Here is a 26,184-nt window from a genome sequence, read left to right on the forward strand (position 1 = left end):
TTTTTTTTTTTTTTTTTTTTTTTTTTTTTTTGAGACAGAGTCTCGCTTAGTCGCCCAGGCTGGAGTGCAGTGGCGCGATCTCGGCTCACTGCAAGCTCCGCCTCCCGGGTTCACGCCATTCTCCTGCCTCAGCCTCCCGAGTAGCTGGGACTACAGGCGCCCGCCGCCTCGCCCGGCTAATTTTTTGCATTTTTAGTAGAGACGGGGTTTCACCGTGTTAGCCAGGATGGTCTCGATCTCCTGACCTCGTGATCCGCCCGCCTCGGCCTCCCAAAGTGCTGGGATTACAGGCGTGAGCCACCGCGCCCGGCGGCCCATCAATTTTTAATTCAGACACTTAATTCTTTGAATCCTTTTCCCCCAGAATCGAAAGGCCCCACAGAGGCCACATCTGGTGAACCTCCCATAGTTTGCAGACATTCTCTCTTAGAGGCCCCCGAGATCCTCTGCTTGTCCACAAGCAGCATCTCCCTCCCAGGTGGACCCCTGAGGTCCCCCTTTGACTAGAGTACCCTGTGTCCCACAGCTTCCGCCTGTCTAGTGGAAGTTGGAGGACAGCAGCTCTGCCCCCAATAAGTGAGAGACTTACAGGCATGCCGGGTTAAAAAACAAACACGTAAAAGATCGTTCCCTGCTCTTACAATCTAGTTGAGAGTCGGGCCATAAAAAGGGACCCTAGGCCAGGTGTGGTGGCTCACGCCTGTAATCCCAGCACTTTGGGAGGCGGAGGTGGGTGGATCACCTGAAGTCAGGAGTTCGAGACCAGCCTAGCCAACATGGTGAGACCCTCCTCTGTACTAAAAATACAAAAATTAGTTGGGTGTGGTGGCCGGCGCCTGTAATCCCAGCTATTCAAGAGGCTGAGACAGGAGAATTGCTTGAACCCGGGAAGCAGAGGTTGCAGTGAGCCGAGATTGGGCCATTGCACTCCAGCCTCTGTGACAAGAGTGAAACTCCATCTCAAAAAAAAAAAAAAAAAGGACCCTAACACATAAAGAGATTTTTGAGGTGTTAAACCCAAACCAACAAGGTGGAGAGTCTCATCCCTCCCTCCACCATCAGTCCTACAAGGTTAAGACATCTGACAGAGAAGGAGCCTTTGTCAAATTGGTAGTTCGCAAAAATAAAGGTTGTGTAGCTTTTAATCTAAAATTCTACCCCAACACTAAGTTCCGTAACTATTTTGATTAATATATTCTTAAGGATTTAGCGACTGTGTGTGTGTGTGTGTGTGTGTGTGTGCGCGCTTAGACGAAAACAGAAACGGTTCCTTAAAATACCCAGTTTGTGAAAGCACAGGGCCTGGAACCACTTAGTACTATCACTTTGATCAAGTACTATCAAGTACTATCACTTGATTGCTTCAACCCAATAAGCTTGGGAGAGCCTGGCACTGTGCTAGGATCTTCTGGAGAAATCCAAGAAGGGTAAGACTTGGGTTTTACTGCTCTTCACCTCACTACTCGGATCTCAGGCAGGCAGGGGACCAGGGTGGGGGCTCCAATTCCCGGTTCGTGTTTGTTTTTTCAGGGGGCATTTTACTGAGCACTAAATACGCACAGGTGCTGCACTAGGTGCCAGGAGCCCCGCACGCGGAGGAGCGGCGTGCACGCGTGTCAGTTAACTGGGCGCACAGTGCCCGTGGCGCCGCAGACCCAGCCCTCGGACTCAGTTTCCCCGCATGGGGATCGCTCGCCCCGCCTGCGGCGGCCCGCGGAGCAGCAGCCCCCCGCCCCAGCCCTGCCTTCCAGGTTTCCGCCCGCGCGGCTGCGTCCTCCACACTCCACCGGAAGCTCCCGGCCGGGCCGCCGGTAGGTGGTGGCTGAGGCGGCGACGAGGTTGGCTGCTCTGCACCCCTGCCCCAGGACAGCAGGGCGGCTCCCCGGCCCCCTTCCTCGTCCTGGACGCCCCGCTCCAGCTCCCCCTCGCTGAAGCGGGGATTCCCGGGCGCAGCCGGGGACATGGAACCTCGGCTGCAGAGCCGGCCCCTGGACTCACTGCCCCCAGCCCAGCCGCAGGCGCCCCGGCCCCCCGGCGGCTCATTCCTGCTTCCGCGGGCACCGGCGCTGCCTGTCTCCCAGCGCTGCGCTCGCAACTGGATATGTTGAGGTGGCGACGCGACACTCCCCCGCCCTCGGGAGGGATCACGGACTGGGCTGGGGGCTCAGACAGGCAACCCGGCCTGCAGAGCCGGGCGGCGGGGGCTGTGCTAGCGCCGGCGGGCGCGAGGAATCACAGAGCGGGGCGCCCAGCCTCATCATGGGGCCCACAAAGACTTCCCATGGGAGTGGGGTCTAGTGCAGGGGTGCCCCGAAGGACGAGTGGGAGATGGGGACACGCGGCGCAGAGAGACTTCTCGTGGATGGAGCCGATGGAGGCCCAGTGTGGAAGAGAAAGGGGTCAAGGAGACGAATAAGGAGCCACCAGAGACGCAGGGGGAATTCCCCCCAGAGGATGCGGGAAGCCGGGGAAAGGAAGGGAATCCGGAAGGAAGGGCTGAGAGCCGGTCAGGTGCTGGCAGAAGGGCTGGTTGGATAGAGACTGGGACGGGCCGAGAGGATTTGGCGTCCTCGACATTCATATACACTTGGAGAGATGATTCCCTGGAGATCCAAGTGCCTGTATAGACAATCTTTTCTAGGGGTTCTACCATTAAGTGAGGAGAGGGTAGATGTAGAAATTGGAGATGAGAATAGAGTGTTGTAAAGGCATGCGTGGTTAGAGAACTGGCTCTGGGTTCAGGAGTCCCTACTCACTAGCTGTGAGACCTTCAGCATGTCACTTAGCCTCTCTGTGCCTCGGTTTTCTCATCTCTAAGGTGGGGATGATGATGGCAATACCTGCTTCATAGAGTGACAATTAGATGAGATGATGTCTGTAAAATTACATAACACAGCACCCAAAAGTAGTACTAGTTATTTTTCCCTTTTCTTATTAGAGCAGCTTGGGCACATTTTGATGTCCGTGGGAATGAACAGGTAGAGAGGGTGGTATTGAAGCCAGAGGGGAGAGAAGGGACCCACAGATGGGGAGAGAAGTCTTGGGTGTCTGTTTTATCTCAAACCCCAGGGAAAGGAGGGAACAGGTAGGGCTGTAGGAAAGTTTGCAGCTATGGGGTACACAGTTAAAGGGAGTGTCTTCTCATGGTCTTGATGCAGGCCTGGAGGTCGTTTGTTATGGGGGTGAAGGTCCTGATGTACACTGTGGCTGTAAGATGCCGTGCCCTCTTTGCCACCAGCCTGTGGCAGCCCCGGTGTTACACCAGGGCAGGTGGGCAGTTTAATGTGTCTCAGGTCCGATGACCTGCACTGCCCACCTGTGAGGCTCCAGTAGATAGATGTGAAAACACAGTGTAAGCATAATGTACCACTTTCATCCTTTTCTCTGAGGAGCTGGAAGGCCTGTAGTCACCATCTGAGCCAAATGTCAAAGTCTTTCAAGTACTTCACTTGGGCTACACACCACACTTTGATCCACGATCTCATTTAGTCGTCACAACAGTTGGGTGAAATAGGTATTATTGTCCTATTTTACAGATGCAGAATCTGAGTTTCAGAGAAGTTAAGGACTTTGTCCCGGGGCCCGCAGTTAGTAAGCGGTGGACCCAGGATTTCAACTCAGCTCTGTCTGACCTCAAAACCCATGATCTGAAACCAATGTGAAAGTTTGCAAAACCTCTGTAGCAGCTAAACTCGATGGAAAGATATGTAGGGATCGTCTTCTCCATTTAATAGATGAGACAAGAGCTGGGTACTCTGATCTCCATCAGAGATCACGCGCATAGAGCTTGGGGCCCCACAGCCCTGAAGTGAATCCTGCTCCACCACCAAAGGCTGTGTGCCTTTGGACCAGGCATCTTGCTTCTCTGACCCTATATACAGCTGCAGAAGAATTCCTTGCAGGTTGCTGTAAGGATTTGGAGGGAAACTGTTGCCCAGCACACAGTACACATGCCAGGAGCCATTGTTTCCACGGTGTACTTTTCCTGCAAACGTGGATCTACATCCCACTTGGCTGCTGAGACCAGCTGCCGTGATCTTGTAGTTGTTTAATGCTTTGTTCTCCTTGAGGCAGCAAAGTGGTGGCACCTGACCGGAGCATGTAGCCACCTATGACTTCCTGAGTGGGGTGGTGCAGGGACGGCCCTGAGGAGTCTGTGGTCCTAAGGCCTTGGATTTCATCAGGGCTTTCCTGCTCCTTCTGGTTGCCTCAGTCCCAGGCAAGATAGGGTCCCAGAATCTTACAGCCTAGAGGCCACCTGTTGCGACTTCTTTTTTACAGATGGGGTCATCAGAACCCACTGTGAGGAAGTGACTTCTCTTTGAGATCATCCAGACACTCCACACAGAGCAGAGCAAAAGTGCCTAGAACTTGAAATTTTGGACTTGCCTTCAACACCCTGGGGATTTCCACCAGGAAGGTGAGCACCCCCACTGAGAATTCCAGGCTGCTCAGAGGTGCCAGGGAACACAGACCAGGGGCCAGCTATGGCCTTCTCCTCCGATGTGCCCAGGGAGGTGGGGGAAGCCAGCGGCAGCCTGCAATTCTCAGCCAGGGGAACTCTCACTGTGCTTTCTGAGAGTCTGTGACACGGGTCATTTTCTCTGACTTGCTCTCTTGCTTTTTCTCACTCTCAAAAAAAAAAAAAAAAAAAAAAAATGACTGGACACTCCTAAAGCCTTCAGTCACCATCCAGGGGATTTTTATCACCACAAAGGGTAATTCCTGCTCCATCCCTGCTGTGACTCAGCTGTGACGTTGAACCACACAAGCCAGAGAGAAGAAGATAAAGTCATCAGAGCTCCTACTCACCAGAGAGTGAGGCCCAGGCCAGGACTCCACAGGGCTGGTCCCCTGTCCTGAAGCAACTTAGACAGGCCCTCTGGCCAGCCTGGGACCCTGAGATGGCATCCAGCTCAGGCAGCAGCCCACGCCCGGCCCCTGATGAGAATGAGTTTCCCTTTGGGTGCCCTCCCACCGTCTGCCAGGACCCAAAGGAGCCTAGGGCTCTCTGCTGCACAGGCTGTCTCTCTGAGAACCTGAGGTGAGGTGATGGAGGAGCGGAGGGTGGGCAGAAAGTGGGTGCCAGGGAGGGACCCCTGATGGGAGGTGAGGGGCAGAGGAGCCTGTGACTTTGAGCAGGTGACTTTTCCTGTCTGGGCCTCAGTGTCCACACCCTTTTCTCACACTCCCTGACACTGCCCCTCTGGCTATGGTGGAAGGAGAGGAAGCCACAGAAAGGCCTCAGCTCCCACAGGGGAAAGCGATCACACCGAGGAGAGCCTCGAGGCTGTGAGGCCACTGTTTCACTGTGTCACCTGGGGCACTGCTAATGTCCCTAAGCTGCAGCTTGCTTGTCTGTAAAGCTGTTTTCTGCGTAGCAGAATTATTAATGAAGCCCAATGCATAATAATCACAAAAGTTCTTACAGTAACAAATATAAACCCCTTGGTGAATGACAAACTGTTAGACAAATATCTCTCCTTCCACAGTATTGCTCATCACCTCAGACTGTTTGCTGGGAACCCTTTTGGAGGGGACAAAGAGATCGATATATATTTATGTATTTAATGATATTTAAAGTATTAACCCAGAAAGGCATGACATCAGTACTATCATCAACATTCCTCTTTAAGCAATTATGTGCCTACTGTGTGCCAAATGCTCTGCCCTCAGGTCCTCAGCACAGCTTAGAGGGGTGGATACTATTATGATCCTATTTTACAAATGAGGACATTGAGGCCTAATAGGTTAGGTCAGCTTTGGTCAGTTTCCTGGCAAATATGCCCTTAAACTGCCTCATGTGATGACCTTTTGTTTGGGGTTTTACAGCTTAAGAAGGTGGGAAAGCTGAATCAGGCAAGTGAGAAGTTCAAACATGATGACAAAGGAGGAGGCTGTGAGAATAGCGAGGAGAGGCTGTGACCGTGGAAAGGCCAACCAGAGGGTGGAGGAGCAGAGGTTGTCTGGTTTTACCATCAAGCTGATTGTCAGGGTTCAGCTCAGGCTCTGGTGGTGGGTCTCCTGGTTTCTCCTCTCCCTCCTTCCAAAACCTGGCAGAGGAGGGAGCTGATTGGAATTTGGAGGGCTGAGGCCTGAGGCCTAAGTCCTGAAGAGCTTCTACTCAGCTGTGCTCCTGACTCACTCTACCTTGACTAATCCACATGCCCTCTGGGGCCTCATTCCCTCTTTCGTAAAATGGGCTATCTCAGTAGCAGGTCAGAGACACCAGGAGCTTTGTGAAAACGCAGGTGCTGGCCAGGTGCAGGGGCTCATGCCTGTAATCCCAGCACTTTGGCAGGCCGAGGCAGGAGGATCACTTGAGGTCAGGAGTTTGAGACCAGCCTGGCCAACAAGGTGAAACCTCGTCTCTACTAAAAATACAAAAATTAGCTGGGCATGGTGGTACACACCTGTAATCCCAGTAATCCCAGTAATCCCAGCTACTCAGGAGGCTAAGGCATGAGAATCACTTGAACCTGGGAGGCAGCGGTTGCAGTGAGCCAAGATCATGCCACTGCACTCCAGCCTGGGCAACAGAGTAAGACCCTGTCTCCAAAAAATAAAAACCCCCCAAAAAAACAAAACAAAAATCCGTGGGTACCCAGGTGTTACCCATTAGAATCTGACACCCACTCCTGATTAAGAACCTCCAGGCCAGATATTCTCTGAGGCCCCTTCTTGTTCTAATAGGCCATGATCCTCTGTAATTACTAAACATATGAGACCAAAACCAAATGGAGGACCAAATGAGAAGAGCAAGTGTAGTCACATGTCAGCAATCTCTTGCCTAAACCCCTGAGATCAGATGTGTTTTGTAATTAAGAATTTTTTTAGAAAAGCAAATCAGGGCATTATATAATGCTGGCAGGGAATGGGGCAGTGCCCTGTAATTAAGCACGTTAATGTTTCTGCAATGAAATATGTATATATTCACACTAAGTGGAGTAAGTAAGGGCTGTAAAAGCTTCCGGTCAGTGCAGTCAGGGCAGGTTTGGCAGCCCAGGAAGCTCACTGCAAATTACCAAAAAAACGTGGGATGCTCGGCACTTTTGCGATTTAGGAACTGTGGCTCTGGGATTGTGGACATACACGATCCCCAACCTGCTGACATTTGAGGCTTCTGGAGCTGTCAGGAGAGTAGATGGTGCAGGGAACTGTGGTGCCTCTCTCCAAGGCTTTGTCCATGTTTCCCCAGGAACGGCGAGGATCAGATCTGCCCCAAATGCAGAGGGGAAGACCTCCAGTCTGTAAGCCCAGGAAGCCGTCTTCGAACTCTGGAGAGGGTACGTTGGTATATCATGGAAAAGCATTTGTCCGTTGTCTTGATTTTTCCAGGTTGAGGCCAAGTAGACAGCTGCGCACTCTGCCCCTGGCAGGCACCTCCCAACTAGTCCCAAGTCCAGACTGAATTTACTTTTTAAGGAGTGAGGAGACTGATGTTCACAGTGGTGAAGTGTCTTGCCTGAAGCCACCTGGCAATAGACTTAGGGTGAGAACAGTCCAGACCAGGGGTCCACAAACTATGGTTCATGGGCCACATCTGGCCCACCTCCTGAGCAACGAGCCAAGAGTGGTTTTTATATTTTCAAATGGTTGAAAAGATCAGAAGAATGATAGGCCATGTGTAATGACCTGTAATTCTTGAGGCTGTGAGGCCAGTGTCTCACTGTGTGGCCTGGGGCACTGCTGATGTTCTCCAGCCACAGCTTGCTTGTCTGTGAAGATGTTTTCTGCATCACAGAATTGTTATGAGGCCCAATCAATAATAATCAAAAAAGTTCTTATAATAACAAATATAAACCCTTTGGTAAATGACAAACGTGCCTGTAATGCTGAAGTGTTAGAATTCGAATTACATACAATTACATGCCTGTAATTCTAATACTTTGGGAGTCCAAGGTGGGCAAAGAGCTTGAGCCCAGGAGTTTGATACTAGCTTGGGCAACATGGTGAAACCCCATCTTTACAAAAAATATAAACATTAGCCTGGCATGGTGGCACGTGCCGGTAGTCCCAGTTAGTCTGGAGGCTGAGGTAGGAGAATCACCTGAGCCCAGGGAAGTCAAGGCTGCAGTGAACCATGATTGTGCCACTACACTCCAGCCTGGGTAGCAGAATGAGACTCTGTCTCAAAAACAACAAAAAAAGATATTTTGAGACACATGAAAATTATACAAAATTGAGTACTTGCAACAAAGACTTCACAGCCCCAAATATTCACTATCCAACCCTTTATAAAAAAGTTAGCAAACTCCTCAACTAGATGGTTCTGTCTGCCTCTGTTTGCCCTTAGGCAGGGAAAGACCGTTATCAGCTCATCTCTTCGGCTCTGCCAAACTGTGCTTCTAGGAATAAGAGACACATTTGGAAGTGTGATAGGCCAGAGAGACATTTCCAGGAGCTGCGGTTTAGAACCCTGGCCCTCCCAAGCTGGAAGGACCCTCACAGGTTACATGTCCTGCTCAAAGGTTCCCACGTGCTATCCAGAACTGATCCATTCCCACTAGCTCATGACAAAATGATAAAAATAAGGCAATTCTATAAATGAGTTTATGTAAACTGAACTCTTTCCATTTCTAAAACCAACCTTTACTCTGAGATTGTGTCTGTCCTATGCATGTCTTTATATAAATGAGAGGATATAATAATAGATGATAGTTTTTGGTAAAGCCTTTACTAAGAAAAATTGAAAAGGTGGCAATCTCTTTGTTAATGTCTCAATTAAACACACACACACACACACACACACACACTCATATTGGTCCACGAATCCAAACAGGCAGGAGTCACTGCTCAAAATCAAATCCTCTTGTTTACACATGGGGCCCTGAGACCCGCAGAGGAGTCTCATTGCTCAGCCACCCTCTCTACCTCCACTGTGAGGTGCCTGGCTCCTTTCAGCCAAAGCCCTCTTCTTGCAGCAAACTGTTGCCCAGGGATCAGGAGCCTGATGTCCAGGGGTAGTTCTGCATAATTCTCTGCTCGGCTGGCAGCAATTCCCAGGCCCTGTGTCTGCATCTGTAAAATGAGGATGTTAAGCCGGCTCTGCAAGGCCTTTCCAGGAGACCATGATAGCAGTGCCAGCAGGGCAGCTATCCCCCTACCGTTGGACCAGAGGCAGGCGAGTGTCCACACCTTCTCCTTTCTCTGAGCTGGTCCTTCTCATTCAGAGAGTTCAGGGGAATTTCCTCTCCCACCCAGAGCTGGTTTTGAGCACTCTCCCATCTGCTTCTCAGCAGCCTCTCCATCGGCAGGCCCTCAGGGAGTAAGAGTAAGGATCAAATGCATGTTCTTGGAACTTTACACTCTGCAACGTGGTAAGAGTGAATATGATACACCGCTCCGTGGAGTAACTCCCTGAGCCTCCCTGTTTGGCTCCTGGTGGATTGGCTGTGAGACACAAGCAGACCCTCAACTCTCTGTGGGCCACTGTGCCTCACTTGCAAAAGGCCATTACCTGCTTGAATGCTCTAGGACTGTTGTTTTTAGCTTGTTTTATTTTTTCCTCTTAACAAAATTAACATACATCTATTGTGTAAATCTTAGATCACATAGATGTTTTAATATCTCCTAATCCAATGGCTTATTTTCATCTTTTTCAATCAGATGAAAGTAGAAACGTTCTGATGGAGGGGGAGCCTGGAGCCCTGGCCTGTTAATTGCCCCATTTCTTTCTCTTATCCCAGCCCCTAAGAGGTTCTGGGGACTCCTAGGGCCCTGCAGAGCACAGTTTGAAACTTGCTGCGTTGAGCCAAATGAAGGGACTATAATTCATGGTAGAATTATAGGCACCTTAACAGGCTATAGGATGGGAGAGGAAGCTGCCTGTATTTGCGAGCAAAGAAGGCTTCCTTAACGCAGGCAGACCTCTGAGAGGCAGCAGCCCCCTCCCCTCCCTGCTGGCTTCCCCACCTCATGGAGTCATGGACTCCTGGTGAAAAGCTGGGGTGGGGAGGGGCGGTAGTCATGGTCTGATCACCTACACAAAGTCACATAGGGGAAGGACCAGGGACTCCTCTGACTTTTGCCCCAGTGGGAACTTTGGGGGACTTTTGAACAAAGGAAAATGGCTGATGAAAAGTCAACACTTTGCATGTGTGGTAATTCCTAAGTTTGCCTGCACATGTAGGGCAACCTGGGAAATGGAGGCAGGGTAGAGGGCTGAGGACCAGCCCTCCTTGCAAACACTTCCCATACCATCTGCTTATCAGTTTATCCTCAGCCTCTGACTTCATTAGATGATTATCTCCTGAAGAAGTGCCCAGAGCCATGGACTGATTACCTGATATAAGAAGCGGATATTAAAGGATTAATGTTGACCTAGTTAGAGACTTGATAGTTGCCTCACATGATCTTCCTGTAGAAGTGACAGTGAAGGAGGGGACGTCCGGGGGGACTGGAAGATAAAAACCTTCAGTCCTGTCTGCTGAGGATCAGCAATGGGATAGTTTCTCCCACTCTCTTCCCCCTGAGGCCCATTCAAGAAGGTCAAAGGCAAGCTGACATCTGATGCCAGTAGCTCACAGTAAAGCCTTAATTTTTCTAGAGTCAGAAAATGACAGAAGTTTAAGCTGTCTAGTCCAATTTCTGTTCTGTACTGGATTCCTGCTACGTAGCTCCATGTCCTTCCAATGGCAGAGAGCTCATTACTCCATGAAACAACCACACCCACCCTGGGGCGCTCTGATGGAGGCAACATTCTCCTCTTCCTTTGTACTGAGCTGAAGTCTGTCTCCCTTGAGGTCACAAAAGGCAACTCAGCCCCCTGTCCCGGGAGTCAGTCCTACCTCCGTGGAAAGACACTGAGCAGTCTTTCGCCAGTCTCTGTGCATTTGGGGTAAATGTGCTTCTGTTTATCTGTGTTCCTTGGAGTGTGATACCTGGGAATAAACCCCCAAACCTTACACTTCTGAGTTTGACAGTGTTCATCCGTAATCGCCCCGATCCTGTGACATTCTGTGTGGTGGGTGGTGGTGATAGCCCTATTTTACCAATAGGTAATATTTTGAGGCTCCATGAGGAGGTGTGCCTGGACCAAAGTCACACAGCAAGTGAGAGGCAAAGCCAGGCTCTAACCCGTGGCTTCTGAGGTGGTGGCATCTTCTCTATGCTGCCTCTACACAAGGAATCCTCCCCTAAATGTTTCATACCTGCTTAAACAACACAGTCAGGCTTTAGTGCAGGAGTCCACCAAGTGCTATGGAAAAAACAGGGATGGGCAAGACTACTTTCAACCAGGAGAATCAGGCAGGGCTTCCTGGAGGAGGCGGCAGTTGAGCTGAGCGGAGGCTGACAGAGACTAAACTGGCCCAGTTACAGAGGAGGGCAGGAACGGGCTGACAGTGGCAGGCTGACCAAGCTCCCCATGTAGAGTACCCCCTCAGCACCAGCTGAGACCTGAGCCAAAGCAGCCCCTCCGGCCATCCCTGACCTCAGCCCAGTGTGGGGGTAGGCAGTGCCTGGCCTGCTCAGATCCTCTTTGTTCTGTGCAGGTGCTGCAGAGGTGGCACTCATGCTCCCGGCACCCTCTTAACAGTCAAATTCCTAGAGGCCCCAGGTCTCAGAATGGGGCCTCCCGCTAGGGCCCACTGTGACCCCACCACAAAGGGCCTGGGTAGCTGGGGTGACCGGAAACCACACACACAGAGACTCCTCAGACCCAGACAGAAGAACGAGTGTTCCCTCAGGGCTGGGCATCTGTTTTCTCTGTTTCTGTCTCCTCCTCGGAGGAAATTCCACTACACACTTTATTTTTAGCAATTTGCAAGCAGTGAGGCCACTCACACAGGGGCCACTTGTGACACCAGATGGGTTTGGCCCGGGACACATCCTTTGTTCCTCTCCTGCAACGCAGTCTGATTTCTGATTCCCTCTCCTGTCTCCTCGGTCCCTGGCCTTCGAATGAGGCCACTCCAGGCAAGGACACTATGGTGGGGAGGACAGAGCCTGCACATGGACTCCAGGCTCCTGGGCTGCCCTCGCCTGCCCCGTTGCCTCCTACAAGTCACTGATTACCCCTGGGCTTCAGCTTCTCCACCTACCCGAGGGAAGCAGAACTTCAAAGCCCCAGCCTCCCCATCATGGCTGTGAGGATCTGATGGGACAGTGTCTACATGAGTGCCAGGAGAGCAGTGAGCCCTTGCAGAGGCTCACAACTATGGGGGAGAACACACAGGCGCACCCACCTCCTCCACTCACGAGCTCAGCGTGACCTTAAGCCATTCCCTCTGTTTCTGCCGGTATTAAGGTGACACTAATCCAGCCCCACCTGCCTCAGAGGATTGTCGCGGGGATCCTATGGGACAACATTCAAACACGTTTTGGTCCTGTTCATTTAGGGATATTCCTCACTGCCTTGAGGAAATCCAGTGGGAAAATGGAATTTTAGAGAATTTGTTGTTAAGAGTTTATGATGTGAGGATTAAATGAGATACATGTGTATGACAGCCGCTGGAGAACTGGGTCTGGGGATGTCCCAGGGGCAGTGTGCTTAATCCATAGGAATAAGAATACTAATTAGTAGTAATACTAATAATAGTATTTGTAATAGTAATAGTATTAGTAGTAATTAGTAGTAATAGTATTAGTATTACTACTATTAGTATTCTTAGAGTTATTAATAGTAGTAGTATTCAACAAGTATTCAGTAGTAGTATTTAATAATTTCAATACTAATAATTATTATTACTAATAATGGCTCATATTTATTGAACACTGTGTTAGACAGAATAATGTCCTCCAAAGATGTCCCCATGTGAATCCCCGGGACCTGTGAGTATGTGACCTCACATGGCTCTATGCATTTGCCAGGGCTGCCATAACAAAGTGCACAGACTGGGTGGTGTAAACAACAGAAATGTATTTCCTCGCAGTTCTGCAGATCAGAAGTTCGAGGCACGGTATTGGCGAGTGGTTTCCTCCAAGGCCTCTCTCCCTGCCTTGACATGGCTGTCCCCTCCCTATGTCTTCATGTGGTCCTTCTCCAAATTTCCTCTTCTTAAAAGGATGCCAGTCACATTGCATTAGGGCCCGCCCCCAATGACCTCATTTTAATTTAATTAGCTCTTTAGAGGCCCTGTCTCCATATTCTGAGATACTGGGGGTTAGGACTTCAACATATGATTTGGGTGGGGGGTGCTGAGCCCATAACAATGGCAAAACAGACTCTGCAGACATGATTAAATGAAGGATTCTGAGATGGGGAGGTGACCCTGGATTATCCAGGTGACCCAACGGTCCTCAGAAGAGGGAGAGGAGAGTCAGAGAGAAGGGGAGATGCTCCACTGCTGGCTTTGAAGATGGAGGAAGGGACCAGAAGCCGAGGAGTGCAGGAAGCCCTGAGAAGCTGGGGAAGGGAGGAAGCCATCTTCCCCTTGGGCCTCCAGGAGCAACACAGTCCTGCTGACGTTTCCATGTTAGGACCCTTGGCCTCCAGAACTGTACGATAATAAAGCTGTGTTGTTTTAAGCCATTAAGTTTGTGATGTTTTGTTACAGCAGTAATAGGTAACTAATACCAGTGCTTACATGTATTATCTCATTTAATCCTCACAATAACCCTGTAAGGGGGATATTATTATTATCCTCATTTTGCAGATGAGGAAACTGCAGGACAGAGGAGTTAATAAGTATCCCAGGGCCACAAAGCTAGTATGTGAAGTGACAGAAACAAGCTCTGAACCCCAAAAGGCTGGCTCCTGAGGCCACACCCTGAACTTGCGTGCACTCTAAGGAATGAATAATGATGACGGAGAAGCCTCCGAAACCCTCTCAAGTCACCCCTGCCCCTTTCTGCAGCAACCATTCAAGGCTCATCACAGGCCACATCTGGGCACACATCACAGAAGGATGTCCCTACATCTGAATAGCGTTTCACTTCCTGAAACGGGCATTTGCTGTTCACACAACACCAGGACGGCTCCGCTGCTGAAAGACACATCCCCTCCACCTGCAGGGTGATGTCTGGAATTTCACTCTTAGCTTGATCATTTTCACGTTCTTACCCTTTTATGACTCTCCCACCAAGCTTTGACCCTTAGAACCACAGAGGATTGGAATCATGGACCTGTAGGAAATGGTGGGACCTGAGAGGCTCCCCGAAGTGTGTTCACCCAGGAGCCAGGTCCACATGTAGCATCTTCCCTCCACTGTTCTCACATGTCAAAAGCTACATGTTCAGGGAGGTTTCATCACCACAGACTTCCTGAAGCCAACACAGTCTCCCTGCCAAGGCCGCCCTCTGCCTGCCTTCCATAAAACATCTGTTTTCTATTATTTGTTGGGAACAACTTGTCCCTGAAGCCCTGGGCAGTTGGGGGGGGGGGGGCGGGGGTAGGGTGGCCTTTGCTGGGCTGTGTTCTGTCTGTGTCCCAAACCAACTGTACTCATTAAGCCCACAGCTCTCTGCTTATGTTACTTTTAAAGAATAATAACAGTGTGGCTTTTTGTATTTACTCAGTCCGAAAGACCTCTGTCCTCTGCTGCTTTCATCCAAATCCCCTTTCACGTGGTTCCATGAGATTATTCTCTCAATAAATAAATAAATAAACAAAGAGCTTATAGACTCAAGATATTATTTATATGCAATAAAACTCACTCATTTGAAGTATACAGTTTGAGGAACATAAATAATCACGTGACCGCCACTACAGTCAAGTGGCAAACGTTTCTGCACGGGATAAAGCTGCTTTGTGTCCCTGCATAGTCAATCCCTTCCCCACCCACAGCTCCAGGCAACCACTGATCTACTTACTGTCACTCTAGTTTTGCCTTTGCTAGAAGCTCGTAAGAATGGAAAGAGGTAGTATGTAGTCTTTGGTGTTTGACTTCTTTCACTTGGCACAATGTTTTTGAGGTTTATCCATGTTATTGTTTATGCTGGTATTTAATGCCATGTGGTTGTTCTATAGTATATATAGACCAATTTGTTTATCTGCTCACCAGTTGATGACACATTTGGGTTGCTTTGAACAAAGCTGCCATGAACATTCACATACACACCTTTGTGCAGACACATGTTTTACTTTCTCTTAGGTAAATTCCTAGGAGTGAAGTGTGTGCATTGTACGGTAACTTTATAAGTATGGTTTATAAGTAAATTATTTTATAAGTATGATTTAACTTTATAAGATACTTTCATAGATTGTATCTGTTCGTTGTTTTGCTTTTGTATCTGTTCATTGTTTTGCTTTTTTTTTTTTTTTTTTAAGAGAGACAAGGTCTTTCTCTGCTACCCAGCTGGAGTACAGTGATGTGATCATAGCTCAGTGCAGCCTTGAACCCCTGGGCTGAAGCGATCCTCCCACCTTAGCCTCCCAAGTAGCTGGGACTGTAGGTGTACGCCACCAAGCCTGGCTAATTTAAAAATTTTTTTAAGTAGAGATGAGGTCTCACTATGTTGCCCAGGCTGTCTTGAACTCCTGGCCTCAAACAATCCTCTTGCCTCAGCCTCCCTAAGTGTTGGGATCAGCCTCCCAAAGTGTTGGGATTATAGGTGTGGAGCCACTGAGCCTGGCCTTGCCCATTTTTTATTAGGTCATTTGTCTCTTGTTAGATTGTAAGAGTTCTCTATATATTCTGGATACAAGCCTTTATGAAGATACAGTCATGTGCCATATAACACTCAACACCGGACCACATATACAACGATGGTCCCAGAAGAGTATAGTACTGTATTCTTACTGTACCTTTTCTATGTTTAGATATATTTAGATACATATGTACTTACAGTGTTAGCAGTTGCCCACAGTATTCAGTATAGTCACGTGCTATACAAGTTTGTAGCCTGGGGGCAATAGGCTGTCACTGAGTTTCGGTGTGTAGCAGGGTATACCATCCAGGTTTGTGTAAATACATCCTATGATGTTCACACAATGATGGCACATTTCTCAGAACATATTCCTGTTGCATGGCTGTATATGTTTTGGAAAAACTTTTCTCCCATCTCTCCCGGGCTGACTCCTGTTAAGAGGCAGTGATGTGTGTGGGAGGGGCCCTGGGGCTGTGCGGCCTCCCAGCTTGGCCTCCTTGGGCAAATCCCTTCCCCTCTGTGAGCCTCAGTTTTTTCATCAGTAAAATAGGAATAAAAACCCACCTTCTCTTCCCCACCGTGCTGTGAGGAGCCCTAGGAAGAATTACAGCCTTGAAAGCATTTGGTAAATGCTTCAGACCTAAACAGGTTAACAGTGGGGTCAAATTGCTATTGTAATAGCACTGAGACCCTCCTGTGTCCCTTCCCTCGGGCTGGACATTATCTGAAAGGGAAAGTTCTGCTGAATGGACACACCTTAGTCTAGGATAGATGGCCAAGGAGGGATGCAGATGGGAATTGTGACCACAAGATTCCCCATGGACTTCAGGAGGAGGGACGCATTTACTCATGCAGTCAGTGTGTTCTGAGTGTCTCAGCTGTGCCAGGCACTGCCCTCAGCACTGGGAACACAGCCATGACCCTTACAGAGCCGCCCCGACCAGTTGGGGCAACCAGAGAATGAGTGATGATTATGGAGCTGTGTGGACTGTGCCCTGACAGGAGAAATAGCAGTGCTGCCCAGGATCACAGTAGGGGCCTAGGTCCTGTTTTGAAGGAAGGTCATGGAAGGGCAGAAGCTTGAAGGGTGGAAAGGAGATAGCCAAAGGGAACAGCATGTGCAAAGTCGTGTGGCCCAGGCCATCTCCTACACTGGTGGATCCTGGTGCATTGAAGAGAGCCCCCAGGGTAGCCACAGGGATTGCTATAACATTCAGTGATGTGATTATTATTTCCAGGCTCATCCCGAGGTGGCCGAGGCTGGAGTTGGGTGCCCCTTTGCAGGTGTCGGCTGCTCCTTCAAGGTAAGTATTTGAGTGTGAGAAAGGAGATCTGTCCACTGCAGTTCCAGACCTCCAGGTCTCCCCACTGCAGCTCCTCCAGAATTTTACCATAACATCAGTCCACTCATCTGGATGTCTCTTGTACTAATGACTTTCCCAAGCATCAGAGCCTACTATTAAGTCATCATAGTACTCAGGGAGGTTCTTCTTAATGTCTCACCTAAGCATCCGCAGAACATCACTAAAACGACCCCCACCTCCACCGCCCCTCTCCATGGTCCTGAATCATCCCTGCGCTCCAGGGCAGGGCAGAATTAGAAGCTACAATGCATGTGGCTCATCGTGGGCATGTCTGATGCCAGGGTCTTCCTCTGAATCCCTCCCACTGTACAGAAATCCACTCCTCTTCGCTGGGTGAATGAATCTGACTTTCCTTGGTGACCTTTGATAGCAGGGCACTCCACTGCTCCCCTGTCCTCACTCCACCTCTGTTTTCACTAATCAGCCCCACTCTCTTGTCAGGGAAGCCCACAGTCCGTGCAAGAGCATGAGGTCACCTCCCAGACCTCCCACCTAAACCTGCTGTTGGGATTCATGAAACAGTGGAAGACCCGGCTGGGCTCTGGCCTGGAGTCTGGGCCCATGGCCCTGGAGCAGAACCTGTCAGACCTGCAGCTGCAGGCAGCCGTGGAAGTGGCGGGGGACCTGGAGGTTGATTGCTACCGGGCACCCTGCTCTGAGAGCCAGGAGGAGCTGGCCCTGCAGCACTTCATGAAGGAGAAGCTTCTGGCTGAGCTGGAAGGGAAGCTGCGTGTGTTTGAGAACATTGTTGCTGTCCTCAACAAGGAGGTGGAGGCCTCCCACCTGGCCCTGGCCACCTCCATCCACCAGAGCCAGCTGGACCGTGAGCGCATCCTGAGCTTGGAGCAGAGGGTGAGTGTGGGAGGCAAGTTTGCCTTCAAGCCTGGCTGAGCCCCATCCTGTCTCCAGAGCAGCAGACAGGCTTCCTACTAATCATTCATCTTGCTTAGAGCAGTCACTCCCTCAAAACATATCTCCCCTTTATCCCACACCCTTCCAAGAAGAGCGCTGAGTTGGAAGCTGTAGTCAAGGTCACAGCCTCCCATCCAGTGCTTCAGTTCCTTTGTGATAAGACACCACCTCCCTGAGCAGCTCATTCCAGTGCAGGACATATTCCACTCTTCCTTATACTAAGCTAAATCAGCCTCTCTGTTCCCTGCATTGTTCTTGGCCCTGGCCCTCAGAGCCCACAAGACAAATCTACCTTCTAGTCCCCATGACAGCCCTTCAGGGATGGAGAGTCGGATTCTGTCCTACCTGAGTGCTTCCCTTTTCAGGCTAAAAGCCCCGGCGCCTTCACCTTTTCCTCAGAGCGTGCTGCTTCACATTGCCCTCCTATGATCTGACTCAGTCTCCAAAGAATTCTATATGCGTGGAGTGTGGTCCCAGGCTGACTCCAGATAATCCACTTAACCACAGTTCTTGGTCCAACAGGGCTGTCTTCTCCTCCCTTATTCTAGAGCTTATACTTTTCTTTTCTTTCTTTCTTTTTTTCTTTTTCTTTTTTCTTTTTTTTTTTTTTTTTTTTTGAGACAGAGTGTCGCTCTGTCGCCCAGGCTGGAGTGCAGTGGCACGATCTTGGCTCACTGCAACCTCCACTCCTAGATTCAAGCAATTCTCCTGCCTCAGCTTCCTGAGTAGCTGGGACTACAGGCTCATGCCACCACACCCAGCTAAATATTTTGTATTTTTAGTAGAGATGGGGTTTCACCATGTTGATCAGGCTGGTCTCAAACTCCTGACCTCATGATCCACCCTCCTCGGTCTCCCAAAGTGCTGGGATTATAGGCATGAGCCACTGCGCCTGGCCTATACTTTTCTTAATGTAGCCAATCACCATTCTAATGTTGCTTCTTTTGCAGTAACGTTACATCATTACTCATACTGAGTTAGGCCTGGGTTTTAGTTCTTGCTTCACCATTACCATTAATGATCTGCCTCACCATTCACAGTTACCATGATAGCAGGTGCTCAGAGCCACCTGCCCTATGGGTCTGAGCAAGTCACTTTCCCTCTCAGGACCTTCCCCATCAGTAAAGTTAACGATTAAATTTTCTCTAAGGATGCTCACTTCCATTCATGGCTTCCCTACCTGAGTACACCCAAGAATAAATTTGTATTCTTTCCACTTCATTGGGGAAAGCTATTAGAAGGGCCAGGCGCTGAGTTGGAGTGGCTGAGGCTTTAGCCTTTATTTATGTAACTCTTGCTCCAGTTAAAAGGCAGCCTCCCTGAAAGCCACAATTGTACCTTCATTTCACCCACAAACTTCCCAGCTCTACTTTTACATACCAGGCACTATGCAAGGCACGGGCACGAAGACAAAATGAGCATGGGCCCACAGCTTTCAGTGGAGGAGACCATCTGGTAGGTAAGGCAGAAAAGTATGTCTCATAAAATCATTGTAAAGGCTTTGTAAGAACATATTGAAACAGAGCAACTGAGCTAGGACAGCGGTTGAAGGCTTCCCAGATGAAGGGCCATATGAGCTGGATTCCTGGTGGATGAGGAAAAGGAAGGCCAGGCAGAGGGCAGCACGTTCAGATGTAGATGCACGCCTGAGTGAGGCGTGGTCAGGAAAGCACCTTTGGGGCAGATCAATCTTCACATCCTGCCCTTCCCATCCCATCCCCAAGCCAGGTTCTGGTGTTCCTGGCTGAACAGTCTTCCCTACAGGTGGTGGAGTTGCAGCAGACCCTGGCCCAGAAAGACCAGGCCCTGGGCAAGCTGGAGCAGAGCTTGCGCCTCATGGAGGAGGCCTCCTTCGATGGCACCTTCCTGTGGAAGATCACCAACGTCACCAGGCGGTGCCATGAGTCAGCCTGTGGCAGGACCGTCAGCCTCTTCTCCCCAGGTAACACCTCCCAGAGGCACAGAGACCTTCTTGGGAAACAGGCCCCACAGGACCCAGGAAGCAAGCAGTAAAAACAGCCAGCTCTGTGACAGCCACGCTGTGTCCAGTTTAGGCCAGTGCCCATTCAGGCCACTCACCACGGCCAAGAACCATGCTGGGTGCTGGGACCTTGAGGTTGGTGGGTGAACCATGCTCTGCCCTGTGGCTCGCAGCCACACACAGCAGTGGCCCAGGCTGACTGACATTCAGGCCCTTTCTCCTCCCTGAATGTCAGTCCCATTCTGCAAATAGGAATCAAAACTGTTACCCACTTCATGGGTTTGGGATGTGAAGGCAAGTGTGCTGTGGGCCACAGTGTGTGCAGACGAGATGGATGTGAATGATGATTTTCACCAGTGAACACCGTGGGACCCCTGGCCTCAGAGAGCCAACACTCTGAAATAAGATTAGAGAACTGAGTAAGACACATGCACTTGTGTACGATTGCAGTTAGCATGTGAATGAGTGGCTTACTCATTTCTTACTCATTTCTGGGGCCCCTGGGCTTGGCACAATGTCTTGCATAAAGTAATTACTTGGCAAGTGTTTCTCTTAACTAAATGATATCTGTTAATATAACAATGCATATATTTGGGCAAAAAATGAGGCAGCAGACTGGGTGCAGTGGCTCATGTCTATAATCCTAACACTTTGGGAGGCTGAGGCAAGAGGATCATTTGAGGCCAGGAGTTCAAGACCAGCCTGGGCAACATAACAAGATTCCATCTCCACAAAAAAATGTTTTAATTAGCCAGGCATGGTGGCCTGCACCTGTGGTCCTAGCTACTTGAGAGGCTGAGGTAGGAGGATGGCTTAAGAAGTTTGAGTCTGCAGTGAGCTATGATGGTGCCACTGCACTCTGGTCTGGGCAACAAAGCAAGACCTTCTCAAAAAAATTTTTTTTAATGAGGCAGCGGAGTGTGTCACACTCCTAGAGCAGGGCTGGGACCCCTTTCCTGCAGGAGCAGCACTCATCCTGCTGTGTTGGGACAGCTCTCTTCATGGGGTGGTCTCGAGCCCTACTTGTAGACCTTTTTCCCTCGATTCTTTTTAAAGTACCTCGAGCTTCCTGTTCTACCAAAACGTAATGGGCAGAGATGAGTCAGACTGCCAGCCTGTGCCTCCTCCACCCCCGTCCTTCCTGCCCCCAATTCATGTCCCCAATCAACCTCTCCCAGAAGGGTGCTCTGCCAGAGGACATGCTGTCATGGGATGGCCCCTTTAGCTGCCCAGGGGGTTTCTGTGCATCTTCACCAGGGATGATTCAGCCCTCAAAGGGTTTTGCCACCTGAGAATGGCTGGCAGAACTGCGAGTAACCCCATGTACCCCTAGCCTCCAGGGGACCCCAGCCAGTTGGCATAGGGCAGAACTGTGAGTCACCCCATGTACCCTTAGCCTCCAGGGGACCCCAATCAGTTGGCATAGGGCAGCAGAAAGAAACCGGTGCTGGGAGGCAGGAAGCCTGGCCCCTCATTCTTGCTGGGTCCCCAACACGCTGTGAGATGGTAACCGGCCACTGTCTTTTTCTCAGTTTGGTTTCCAGACTGTAAAACATAGGTTGGTTAGATCAGTGGTTCTCAGAGTGTGGTCCTAGGACCAGTGGCATTGGCGCCCCCTGCAAACTTGCTGGAAGTGCCAGCTCTCAGTTCTCACCCCAGGGTTACCGAGTGAGAAACTCTGAGGGTGGGGCCCGGCAGTGTATGGCTTGGATGGCCAGCTGACAAACACTTAGCTAGATGACCCCCAAGAGCCCATTCCTCTCTGACACCCTACTTGAGAAGAATGCTGGGCTCTAACCCCATCTTTCATGGTTTTGAGCCACTGACCTTGGGCATGCCTGACCGCTGGATCCCAGTCCCACATCTGCAAAGTCCAACACTTCCCAGCTGCCTGTGGCTTCTGCATTTCAGCCTTCTACACTGCCAAGTATGGCTACAAGTTATGCCTGCGGCTGTACCTGAATGGAGATGGCACTGGAAAGAGGACCCACCTGTCGCTTTTCATCGTGATCATGAGAGGGGAGTATGATGCGTTGCTGCCGTGGCCTTTCCGGAACAAGGTATGGGTGTGGAGGTGATGGGGGCAAGGTGGGGAGCATGGAAGCCTGAGTGCTAGTCCTGATTTGGCAATGAATTGGCCATGTGACCTGGCAAGTCCCCCACCCTCGCTGTGTTATCAGTTTCCCTTTTTATAAAACAATCAGATCTAGTAACTAGGGCTCCCTCCAGCTCCATGAGTCCAGGAGCTAAAATGTTTGGAATCTTCCCAAAGGTTATATAGAAATAAAATTCATGGCCAGGTGCAGTGCCCCACATCTGTAATCCCAGCACTTTGAGAGACTGAGGTGGGAGGATTGCTTGAGCTCAGGAGACATAGCAAGACTTCATCTCTGCTAAAAATAAAAACCATTAGCTGGGCGTAGTGGCACATGCCTGTAGTCCCAGCTACTTGGGAGGCTTAGGTGGGAGGATTGCTTGAGCCTGGGAGGTTGAGGCTGCAGTGTGCCATAACCTTGCCACTGCACTCTAGCTTGGGTGACAGAGTGAGACCTTGCCTCAAAGAAAGAGGAGAGAGAGAGAGAGAGAAAAAATAATAATAATAAATAAATGGAGGAAGGGAAGGAAGAAGGGAGGGAAAAAGGGAGGGAGGGACGGAATGAATGGCCAGTGGCTGCCCACTCTTCTTCCCCCTTCACATCGTGGGGTAAATAAGGAAAACTTCTGGGAGGAGGTGCCATGAGGCTAGCCTGAACTAGCAGAATTTTCAGGAAAAAGGAAGGAGGCAGGTACCACTACATATTAATACATACTAGAATGGCCAAAATCTGGAACACTGACAGTACCAAGTGCTGACGAGGATGTGGAGCAACAGGAACTCTCACTCACTTCTGGTGGGAATGCAAAATGGTACAGCCACTTGGAAAGACAGTTTGGCAGTATCTTACAAAACCAAAGATACTCATACCAAACGATATAGCCAGTTGCTCTCCTTGGACTCAAAGGAATTTACTTAGAGGAACTGAAAACTATGTTCACACAAAAAGAACCCAAGGATGTTTATAGCAACTTTAGTTATAATTGCCAAAACTTGGAAGCAACCAAGATGTCCTTCAGTAGGTGGATGGATAAATAAACTGTGGTGCATCCAGACAGTGGAATATTATTCGGTGCTAAAAAGAAGAGAGCTATCAAGCCATGAAAATACAGGGAGGAACCTTAAACACATATTACTAAGAAAAAGAAGTCAATGTGAAAAGACTGTGTTCTGAATGCTTTTGACTATATGACATTCTGGAAAAGGCAAAGCTATGAAGACAGGCCGGGCGCGGTGGCTCTCGCCTGTAATATCAGCACTTTGGGAGGCCGAGGCAGGTGGAGTGCTTGAGCCCAGGAGTTCAAGACCAGCCTGGGGAATATAACAAAACCCTGTCTCTACAAAAAGTACAAAAATTAGCTGGCCATTGGGCTGTGTGCCTGTAATCCCATCTACTCTGGAGGCTGAGGCATGAGAATCGCTTGAACTCAGGAGGTGGAGGTTACAGTGAGCCGAGATCGTGCCACTGCACTCCAGCCTGGGTGACAGAGTGAGACCCAGCCTCAAAAACAAAAACAAAAGCTATGGAGACAGTAAGATCAGTGGTTGTCCAAGAGTAGGGGCCGGGAGAGATGAATAGAGCACAGGGGATTTTGGGAGCGGTGAAACTATTCTGTTTGATACTGTTATGATGGATACAGGTCCTTATGCACTTGTCAAAACCCATAGAAGGTGAAATACCAAGAGTAAACGCCAATGTAAACCGTGGACTCTGGGTGATGATGATGTGTCAATGCAGGTTCATCAACTGTTACAGAACTACCACTCTGTGGGGGATGTTGATAGTCAGGGAGGTTGTGCATTGGGTGGGGGCAGGAGGTATATGGGAACTCTGTATTTTCTGCTCAATTTTGCTGTGAACCTAAAACTGCTCTAAAAAATACAATCCATTAAAAATTATTCACGGGGTACAGTGGCGCACGCCTGTAATCCTGGCACTTTGGGAGGCCGAGGTAGGTGGATCACCTGAGGTTAGGAGTTCAAGACCAGCCTGACCAACATGGTGACACTCCGTCTCTACTAAATACAAAAAATTAGCTGGGCATGGTGGTACATGCCTGTAATCTGAGTTACTTGGGAGGCTGAGGCAGGAGAATCGCTTGAACCCAGGAGGCAGAAGTTGCCATGAGCCGAGATTGTGCCATTGCGCTCCAGCTGGGCTACAAGAGCGAAACTCTGTCTCAAACAAACAAACAAAACCCCACAATTCCTATAGACAGATTTGGGGGATAGGCATTTCCTGTGGGTGAACAGCAGCATTGCATGAGTGGAGGGTGTTAAGAATAGAGACCTCCGGTATGGGGAAACAGGTGGGGCAGTGCGGGTGTGCCGCTTTGGTCTGGGTGTGAGTCAGTAGGTCCCCCACCCCCCGCAGTTCCCAAAGGTGCTGGGGAAATTTTTAAAACACCAGTGACAAAATCTCACCCCCATAAGTGATAAGGCCTGAGCATCAGGATGAAGTCTCCGCAGGGGGTTCTAATGTGCAGAGTGAGGACTGCTTCAGTTGGCAACGGGAAGCCATTCAACTTCCTGATGGGCATTTCAGGGGCACGTGCCAGGGAAGAGGGTTTGTGTCACTTTTAGACAGTCAGCTTCTCAGGGGAACCTCTGTCTGCGCTGTGTATACCAGAAGCTCCACAAATGTCTCAGGACATCGATGACAGCCCCTCAGTAGAAGACCTCCCTGTTCTGCCCCTTCTGCCTTGCCCCAGGAGGTTCCAGCTGTAGTTGATGAAGCAAAACTTTCCAAGCCAGAGGGGGTGTGACAGCTTATTGCTACCACCTACCTTGTCAGTGCTCCAGTCACACCTTTCTCCCCTAACAGCCAATCAGACTTGACTGGGGCATCAGAACCTTCCCCTGCTTCCTGCTGGATGGAAGGAACATCTGATCCTCAGCAGGGAACAGCCTCTGAAGTGCACTCAGAATACCAGGCGCTGCCGGCTCCCTGGGTCTGGCCATATGCCAGGTGCGCTCCTTGCTTGGCTTCTCTTACTCCTAATCCAAATGAGCCAAGGGTCCGAGGGGCTGCACAGGCAGTAGGTGTGGAGCACAGCTCTGAGTCCAAGCCTGGGCCTCCAAGCTGCGCTGCTAATGTAGGGCCTGATCTCCCACCTGTCCCTTCCCTGCAGGTCACCTTCATGCTGCTGGACCAGAACAACCGTGAGCACGCCATTGACGCCTTCCGGCCTGACCTAAGCTCGGCGTCCTTCCAGAGGCCCCAGAGTGAAACCAATGTGGCCAGTGGCTGCCCACTCTTCTTCCCCCTCAACAAACTGCAGTCACCCAAGCACGCCTATGTGAAGGATGACACGATGTTCCTCAAGTGCATTGTGGAGACCAGCACTTAGGGTGGGCGGGGCTCCTGAGGGAGCTCCAACTCAGACGGGAGCTGGCCAGAGGACTGTGATGCCCTGCCCTTGGCACCCAAGACCCCAGGGCACAAAGATGGGCAAAAGTTGGCACAATCCGAGCAAGACTAAGGGGTCGACTTTGGGCTGGCCATCCGGTTAGGATGGCAGGACGTGGGCTGGGCCCACGAAGGCAAAGGGTCCAGAAGGAGACAGGCAGAGCTGCTCCCCTCTGCACGGACAATGCAACACTGGGAGGCCAGGGAGCCAATCTGGCCCTGAATGTTGAGGTGGACTGTCACCAAGATGGGAAGAAAATGGAACCAGGTCTGGAACCGTAGGACCCAAGCAAAGAAGCTCTCGAGCTGGGAAGATCTCTGCAGGGCCACCAGAGAGACCTGGACACAGGCCTGCCCTCTTTTTGTCCAGGGTCAGAAACAGGACCGGGTGGAAGGGATGGGGTGCCAGTGTGAATGCAGTCTGTCCAGGCCTGGACTGAGTTCCCCATCACTGGAGGTGAGCAAGCAAACCCAGAGGGCTCTACTGAGACTTCAAATTGGGGGTTGCATTTGAAGACTTTTAAGGTTCCTTCCAGCCCAGAAAGTCTCTAATTCTAGGCCTCCTGGCCCAGGCAAGTCCTAGAGCTACAGGGTTTCTGGAAGCATTCAGGAGTTTCCTGCCCTCCTGGCTCCTCAGTCACCTTCAGTAACTCCTGCTGGACTGACCTGGCCTGCAGGGCACCTGCCACCCTGGGCCTGGCAGCTCAGCTTCCCCAACACGCAGGAGCACACCCAGCCCCCATGTCGTGCCTCCATCAGCTAAATGCCACTTCACTTCATGGAGGTGAAACCCGGTCACTGTGAGCTCCCAGGTGCAGCCAGCAGCACCTGGGAGACATAAACTTTCCTCTTCCTGCCTGGAGGCCCCACTTTTGGTGCTTTCCAGAATCTC

The 26,184-nt window shown here is 50.3% G+C and overlaps 1 protein-coding gene across 3 annotated transcripts; it reads left to right on the forward strand.

Moving 5' to 3' along the window:
- The first annotated feature begins 1,750 nt into the window (after positions 1–1,750).
- Positions 1,751–26,184, forward strand: TRAF1 (TNF receptor associated factor 1). Of its 3 annotated transcripts, XM_025359587.1 has the most exons (9): positions 1,751–1,838; positions 4,282–4,420; positions 4,679–5,044; positions 7,199–7,286; positions 16,770–16,835; positions 17,337–17,747; positions 19,572–19,749; positions 21,700–21,848; positions 25,015–26,184. In XM_025359587.1, the coding sequence occupies exons 3-9, from the start codon at positions 4,905–4,907 to the stop codon at positions 25,231–25,233; spliced, it is 1,251 nt and encodes a 416-aa protein (XP_025215372.1). In that variant the 5' UTR covers positions 1,751–1,838; positions 4,282–4,420; positions 4,679–4,904; the 3' UTR covers positions 25,234–26,184. The 3 variants fall into 3 exon arrangements, with proteins under 3 accessions (XP_025215372.1, XP_025215373.1, XP_025215374.1); XM_025359588.1 differs by lacking the exon at positions 1,751–1,838 and having other exon boundaries at positions 4,179–5,044; XM_025359589.1 differs by lacking the exons at positions 1,751–1,838; positions 4,282–4,420; positions 4,679–5,044; positions 7,199–7,286 and adding an exon at positions 16,493–16,562.

The sequence above is a fragment of the Theropithecus gelada genome, chromosome 15 (genome assembly GCF_003255815.1).
Source record: "Theropithecus gelada isolate Dixy chromosome 15, Tgel_1.0, whole genome shotgun sequence".
Lineage (NCBI taxonomy): Eukaryota > Metazoa > Chordata > Mammalia > Primates > Cercopithecidae > Theropithecus > Theropithecus gelada.

Coding starts and splice junctions, on each gene's coding strand:
- TRAF1 (XM_025359587.1), top strand. CDS start 4,905: ATGGCATCCAGCTCAGGCAGCAGCCCACGCCCGGCCCCTGATGAGAAT. Junction 16,836..17,336: donor GTGTCGGCTGCTCCTTCAAG/GTAAGTATTTGA, acceptor CTCTCTTGTCAG/GGAAGCCCACAGTCCGTGCA. Junction 19,750..21,699: donor CGTCAGCCTCTTCTCCCCAG/GTAACACCTCCC, acceptor TCTGCATTTCAG/CCTTCTACACTGCCAAGTAT.